This window comes from Pagrus pagrus, assembly GCF_965226575.1.
Source record: "Pagrus pagrus genome assembly, chromosome: 10".
Lineage (NCBI taxonomy): Eukaryota > Metazoa > Chordata > Actinopteri > Spariformes > Sparidae > Pagrus > Pagrus pagrus.
In genome coordinates this window covers 14,921,177-14,929,031 of record NC_140194.1, presented here as the reverse complement: position 1 = coordinate 14,929,031, position 7,855 = coordinate 14,921,177, and the positions used below count along the sequence as shown (strand labels likewise).

Sequence of the window (7,855 nt, the reverse complement as noted above, 5' to 3'; positions counted from 1 at the left end):
ACCCCCTGTCAATAACTGACTGGATGGTGCTTTGTAACAGGGGACTATGTCCAGTGCAGCCATGAGATCCTGTTACACCACAGAAAATATTGAAAAGTATTATTATTATTATTAATATTATTGTTATTATTAAAAGCAGCAATTTACAACAGCACAGCCCAGAGAAAATATAACTGTATTTTGGAGAAATATTTGAACAAAATCATACTTTCCCTCACAATCTCTGTAATCTACAAACCACATACTTGGTCCTGGATCACGTATGGATCCACAGAATTATAATATCAATATAACTGTCCACTACTGTTGTATATATTTAGCAATGTGAATCACATATATTATACAGTAAAACTTTCACTGAAATAATCAGAATCACACAGATCAGAATCTTGTCATTCAGTCCAGCATCATATTTTGGCCTCTGTGTTGTTAAAACGTCACTGTGATGGCTCAATTACATTGAATAAAAATTAAAGGCTGCAGCTTACCCCGCTGGAATACTCATGGGCTGGATCATACAGCTCATATTTAATGGCCATCCTCTGCCAGGGTAGCAAAACTTACTGAATGATTTGTTGCTTCTTGGATAAGAGCCGGTCGGTAAAAGTTAATTTGTCATATGAGAATTTTTAAAGTAGGTTTTTAGAGCTGGTTGTGCGCAAATGTTCAAATATGAGTGTAACTCAACTCTATGGAGAGTCTAAATAGTACATCTGTGTTTTCCAATTTATCATTGCCATGAAATAAAAGTGAAGTAAATGCGTAGAATGAGTAGGAATATAGACAAACTGACTCACGGTCACACCAGAAGAAAACACCCTCACATACTTACATATAGACAAAGCACGAAGGGAAAAAAGACAGGACTTACCTTGTTTTACACAGCACTGTAGCTAGTTCTGCATTGCTGTCTTTAAGGCCCAATACAAATGTGAATATTTTAAAAGTATTACATTGTGTTCCTGCTTTTGTGCAAAAAATCTCAATTTCTTGCAGTTACAGATTTTTTTTTATTTAAAAACAATATTTTTTTAACTATTATATAATTAAATTATGATTAAACAAATATGAAGTTATCAAGTAATAATTCCCTCAGAAGTCTAAAAACAATTTCGTAAGAAAGCAGTTTGAAATGATGTATAGAAATAGAAGCAAGAGAACTGGGACACAAGAGGCATAGAAATACAACACAAAATACTTCATGAGGAGTATTGTCATTTTACTAGCATGTAAAAACAAGAAAATAGAACCAACCAAATGAGAAACATCACAGAAACATCTTGCTCACCGCTAATTACTTTAAAAAAAGACTAAACTGCAGCTTCATGAAGGTGATCATATTGTTTTGCATTATTTAGGTGGTAGCATTAGAATAGTTACAATGGGCTTACATAGTTTCCCTAACAATAGATACATACATTTAATTTTTGATGATTATTTATTCTTTTTGCAGTTAATAGTGAATGTTTTGAGAGAACTTGATTGGTGTCAAGCCTGAAAAACGATCCTCACATATTTTCATGTCTTCTTATTTCTTCATTTATACCTCAGAAATGGAAAGTAATCACAAAAACATCCATCTTATTGTTTACAAAAGTAGTTGATTTTTATAAACAGTATACATAGAGAGTTTCCCTGAATCTCATCAACTCTTTGCTTGATGCTTAAACAAATCGAGTGTATTTAAAAGCTGTCTGTTGTGACACTAATGACCTGTGGCTGCACTCTATTCCTCTTACATCTGAAGAGCCAGGCTGCCCTCGTGTGGCGATAGCGCTTCGACAGCAGTACATAGAGCACAGGGTTGATACAGGGGTGCAGGTACTGCAGCACAGTACAGACGAAATAAAACATCTCCCATGCCGGTCCATGGTGATACAGCCCCAGGTACACACACAGCTCCAGCACATAACCAGGCAGCCAGCACACTGAGAAGGTAGCAGCAGCCAAGAACACCATGACAGAGGCACGGCGGGTGTTCCTGGCACTGGACACCGACATTACAGGGCTCTTGTGGAGAAAGACAGCCAGCCGGACATAGTTGAAGGCGATGACTAGCATCGGAACAAAGTAGTAAAGTACAAACTGGCTGAGGACCACTTGGTAGTGGTGCTCATGAATGGTTGGAAGGCAGAAGGTGAAGCCCAGGCTTGGGCCCAGGCTGTCTTTGGTGGCAAACATTCGCAGTGGCAGGCTGATGAAGAAGCTGAGGGCCCAGACCAGGACAAACATTAGGATGACCAGGTCCATAGTGGGTGGGTGGTACGGGTTGGTGATGATCATGGCGCGGGTCACGGATACAGCACACAGTGAGTAGGTGCTGGCCGCCAGGCTGAAGGCCAGCAGGAACTGGTAGACCTTGCAGCCAGTGTCACCCAGAGGCCAGGAGTGGCTTACGGCAGAGTGCAAGGTAAATGGGATGAGCAGGAGGGTGAGGAAGTCAGCCAGGGTCATGCTGAGTAGGAGGATGTCGAGGCGGTTCTTCCGCAAGGTGTTGTGCTTGGCAAACAGAGAGAAGACCAATAAGTTGGCACAGAGCCCAATGCCCAGGATCACTCCACAGGTACAGGCAAAGATCAGCCCATACGTGTTGAGAACAGCCATATTATCACCGACGTGATGTCACCTTTAAAAAAAAATCCTTATTTATTTTTAGGGTTAATTGATTGACAACATTCATCAGTGACTACATTTTATATTCTTTTAATTGTTTCAGTTGTTGTTGTTTTTTTGTTTTTTTGCTGGTTCCAGCTTTTCAGGATTTTATGTTTTTTGTCACATACAGTAGTAAACTTAGTATCTTTATGGTTTTGATTGTTGGTCGGGTGGCTCTGGAAAAACATGATGGACATTTTTTAGACAAAACAATACGTTAAATTCAGTAAATATCTATTAATCGATTAGATAATGAAAATAATCATTACTTGAGGCTCTGTTTGTGAAATGCATTTTTAAGTACATAAAATTGAATCTGAAAGGCTTGCAAACCAGTAGTGAAATTCTGCATATATCATAACCTCACAAAAATACGATGTTATATCACCAAAATGAAAAGTACAAGGTTTTAACATAACAGCAATATGGTTGTTTGCCGAGATATAAAATGTCTTGAAGTTAACAGTTGACAGCTTCCCTTAACTGTTGTATATTTCAACAGATAGTGTCACTGGAACAGGTGTTTGTCTTATCAGGATTCATTGCATTTTAAAATGATGTCAAACGTAGAAAAATTATCCCATCAATTTGTCATACTCACCATCGTCGTTCCTCAAAGCAGCATCCTCAGGCTCATGTTTTTAGAGTGATCTATCCTTATAAGGTAAACTAGAAAAGTTTCGTTTACTGTTTTCCATACTGTTAAACTGGACTGAAGGGGGAGAGGTGACAGCCTCTCACGACTCATTACAAGGTGTGATTGCTGCATGTGGAGGAAAGAAAGGCAAACATCACTTGGGTCAAATTGATTCTGGCTGACTGGGTTTAAAGGGAAATGGCCTCAGACCAGCTGCTGAGAGAACAGTGATGTACTATAAATGCTTGTTGTTGTTGTTATTATTATTAGTGGATGTGTATCTTTTGTGTTTTTAATAGTTAATTTAATTTTTTATACACTTCATTCAAGCTATATTTGACATTGTGAAACTTTGTTGGACTTGTTGATCTAGTCTGTGTATCTACAGTATATCAATCTTTGTGGATCTCTTTTTTGAGAGACTGTTGCCATAAAAACTGAGCCATCTCTCTTTATGGAGATGGTTTTGGGGATTTGGGACTATGAATTTAATAATCAGCACTCTCCAAACGCCACAGAACTAAAGACCAGTCTATTGATTACGTTCTCTGTTCCTCCCCCTCTCTGGAGATATTAATGTCTCTCTCCATTGTTTGATTGATTTCTTCAGTGTGAACTGCAGACTCCTTTATCAGGCTTTCCACAGCATTTATGACTGTGTGTCAGGTAATGGCCTACGGTGTACACTGCTGCTCTTAGCACAGGATATAGCTGATGCTAATGCATTTGCTAACCCCTCCATTACCAGTGTCTATGCCGTGCAGTCAGTGGCTGTTAAAAATGCCACATGTTCTCAAAGTGGACATAAACAGGTTTGTTGTTTTTTGTCCGCGCTGTGAAGTCGAAAATGACATAGATGCATTTTGGAAGGTCACCATTTTTATAGTAGACTTTTTTTTTTAGTTTTGAACCAGTTCTTACATATCTTTTCTTTCAGAAGACAATCCCTGCTCTAACACTATAGCAAGGTCAAAGGTCATGATAAAATACAAAAACTGAGAGGGATTCAATGATTTGCTTAAAGACTCTTGAGCAGAAAAGATACTTACTGCTGATTGAACTCAAGATATATATATATATTAAATTTAATATCACATGAGAGAATTAAAAGCAAGTCCTCATATTTTTGAAGCTGGAATAGGGCAATATTTGGCATATTTGCTTGAAAAATGACTTGAACTATCAAAATAGTCACTGGCAACTGGCTTTTCATTTTAAGCAAGTTGCCAGAAATGGCTTGTGAACAAAGACACTGTGAATCAGAAATATTTCTAATGGCTACACTTTTAATGGTTGATTAACTGGAAACATGTACAGTATGCGCTCAGTGCAAGTGAAGAACATTAAATGAGTCTGAGAGCCCCTGTCTCGGTCTTGTTCTATAAAAATAAACTATAATGTAAAACGGTGAGAGTGGGTTTGATGAAGCATCCAATAAGTTACAAGTCCATGAGGGATCTAGGGTGGGAAAGGAAAGCAGGACCATCAAAAAGAAACATCAAATCAAAACTCAACCACAAAAGAACATGTACAGGATATAACTAAAGTGCATTACGGAATTTAGTCAGCAGCACCGAGATACATTCACAAAATAAATACACACTTTCAAAGTGAAATAAATTATGAAAAAGTTGCAACAGATGTATTCATTGAACAGTTTGTATGTAACTGTAAGTCCGAGATAGTTAACACATATAGAGCCAACAAAAGTAGACCACTCAGCCTCCCAAGTTCATGAAGTTGACATAATGACATAATATTCAGGCAATAAATAGTTCCTCCTATGATCTACTTGATCACACAGTTGGTTAGAGATGACAACACATGGCATTGTTAAGATGTAAATCAGGGTTACAGAGGCCTACAGATTTTCCAAATAAATATGAACTGAAGAAGATGTTATGATGATAATTCACAAAACTTCAGGAACTATGAGATTGAAAATACAAACAGCGAAATATTATACAAGCACAATCCTGGGGCCATGATGTGAAGCAACTGAGTCAGTGATAGATCGTGTCTCTCAGATCCCAGTCTGGTTGAACCTTTGTCAGTGTCTCAGTGCAGTACCATTTGAAGTCTGTTAGGAGTCTCTTTGCTGTGGTACTGCATCATTCATTGTTCCACTGTTGTGACAGACCGTGCCCGCCTCCTCTTCTTGTCACTCTCTCTACGTCTGCCTAACCTCACCTTTTTTTTCCTCTTGGTGGCCACTTTAAGTGGCTGGTCCTTATAAGCCAGAGCCTTGTTGGTCTCCTGGGGCAGGTTAGGACCCTCTCTGTCCAGCCTGAACCTGTCAGGGAGGTTCTTGGTGGCCCCTGGGGGCTTCTCATGCAGGGCATTACCACTGAATGTTTGGCTCTGGGTTCTGCTCTGCACCGGTGGATCATCGGCTGTGTGCACCTCCTCGAGCAGCTCGTGCAGCCACATACGACGCTTGAACTCTTGTAAGGAGCGACCCTTGTCATGCATCAGCTGGGCGTGGCTCACTGACCTCCTCCTAAAGGCATCACAATAAATAGATGGTCAGATCAACAAGGATGGTTACATAAAAGCCAATAGCATCCTAAAACAGTAACGTGCATGAGCAGTACCAAGTTCACTTTCTCTAAGTCTGTCAGAGATCGGTCATTCTATTCTGTCAGATTTCTTTTAAATTACCAGTGAGATTCCCCATCTCTGAGTTGAAACAACAAAATCTTACAACTTCCCATTTTTGCTTGACCTTTTTAAATACATTTCATGGTACACCACAGTGTTGAGTTTATGTGTGGAACAGTTTTAGCAGAGTTGTCAGCTGAAATTGAAGGTCAGGCACCAGGAAACCTCAGTACAGTAGGTGGCAGCATAAACAAGTTTCTGAGAGCCATCACTAATACAAGCTTAAGAAGCCAAAATGCAAGACGAAACAGAGAAAACCTTCTGTACCTTAATTTAATCTGTACAGGTTAACTGCAGTTAGAGTTTTCTGAATCAAATCAACAGGATTTTTTTAAAAATGTTGCTACACTATGTTTAATTTTCAGCAGGAACCTCATTTATAAAGCTCTATATTGCATAACATTAAATTACTTTTCTATGGTTGTCAAAATTATTATAAAAAGTAACTCACGTTCTGCTACCAAGTGCATCGACTGGTTTCCCATCAAGAGTCACTGGGGAGCACAGCAAGAACACAGCCAGACTCCACTGATGAAGAATTACTATAGAGCACATCCTTGAGCCTAAGATCTAAGAACACAAGAAATATTATTTTAGATTTAGTTAATTAAGCAAAAATTGGTTTAATGAATTTATACTAAATTGTTTTTTCCCTTTTCAATAGTTTGTGTCAGTAGCAGTGTAGACAGCTGAAAAATGACACCGTTCCTGCGTACGTGAGATCTCCCAGGCGGCATTACTTCTGCCAATAAACATTTCATTAAAGTAAAGAAGAAAGTTAGACTTACATGGTATGTATGTTAACAGTGAAAATCCACAAAAATATCAGTCTGCAAGCTCTTAAAAGATGATCTTGTTGCAAAAATGAATTTACAAAACAACAAGAAGCATTATTCTGCCAAATAAACTTTGGCCAGTTCAAAACTTGTTTCCAGGTCCATTGGTGTGAAGGCAGCCTGGGGAAATCCCCCGTCAGTCTGTTCCATTCATTTGCCTCCCAACAGTGTGTGCTGAGCTATTTATTTCTCCCCAGCGTCCCAATTAAAAGAGAGATAAAGATGGAAAGAGCAGCAGCAGCCCATCCGCTGCAGAGCTGCCACTCCACTCAGTGCAGTAATCTCATGAAGAGTAACGATGAAGCATCTTCTCTGGTGGCCGGAGCTGGAGAGCAGAGCTGAGAGGGTTGTTCAGTCCAGCACTAGGAGTGAGCCTGTGTGAGTCTGTCTGAGAGAGGCACAGAGAGAAAGTCAAAACTGCTCTTTACGTGAAGATGCAGGCACTACCTTAGCCCCTACCCATTAAGTCCAATCCTAACACCCTCCCCAACCTCCCCACCCTCGCTGCCTCTCTCCCTCCCCTAGACCCTTCACAAACACCTGCTGTGACAAGAAGGTGGCGCCCACACAACATCGAAACTACTGCACAACAAAGAGTACACTTAACACCATCTTGGAAAAATGTAATTTTTAATCAATTTTACCTTATTTTAGCCGTACTCTCTAATTAAAGTCTACTAATAGTTTTATCATAAAAGAGGTCAGAAATGACAGGTGTGCACCATGGAGGTAATCAGGGCTTACCAAGCAGAGAGTGTATAAGGGGAGGGGCAGGGTTACTCCAAAGTAAACAGCCAGGCCTAACCACTTTCCCAGGGGAGAATGACCATAACCTCAGAGAAACCCAACCCACAGCCTCTCACTGCAGACCATTCAATTCACCTCCACTCTGCCTCAGCAAACCAGCTCACCACCGAATGGTTACAGTGGGCTCTGAGGTATCTCTTATATCCAGCTAATAAGAAAGTGGAGAGCATTGAATTGAAGCAGCCATATACAATCCCAGGATCACTGTGTATGTCTAAGCGATGGAACCAGTCTGTTGCATCCAGCCACATTTGGCATA

General features: G+C 39.8%; 2 protein-coding genes across 2 annotated transcripts; both read right to left on the bottom strand.

Annotated features, from left to right (window-relative positions):
* Positions 1 to 1,683: 1,683 nt before the first annotated feature.
* Positions 1,684 to 2,604, bottom strand: LOC311264418 (galanin receptor 2a; the record flags this gene model as incomplete). The annotated part of the gene is made up of 1 exon (XM_084365268.1): positions 1,684 to 2,604. One exon carries the CDS (start codon positions 2,602 to 2,604, stop codon positions 1,684 to 1,686), a length of 921 nt encoding a protein of 306 aa, XP_084221394.1.
* Positions 2,605 to 4,660: 2,056 nt separating this feature from the next.
* LOC311264421 (parathyroid hormone-related protein-like) lies at positions 4,661 to 7,150 on the bottom strand. Its single transcript, XM_084365271.1, has 3 exons — positions 6,742 to 7,150; positions 6,405 to 6,523; positions 4,661 to 5,792 (listed from the first exon to the last, which is right to left on the bottom strand). Exons 2-3 carry the CDS (start codon positions 6,506 to 6,508, stop codon positions 5,408 to 5,410), a joined length of 489 nt encoding a protein of 162 aa, XP_084221397.1. The 5' UTR covers positions 6,509 to 6,523; positions 6,742 to 7,150; the 3' UTR covers positions 4,661 to 5,407.
* Between the last annotated feature and the right edge of the window lie 705 nt (positions 7,151 to 7,855).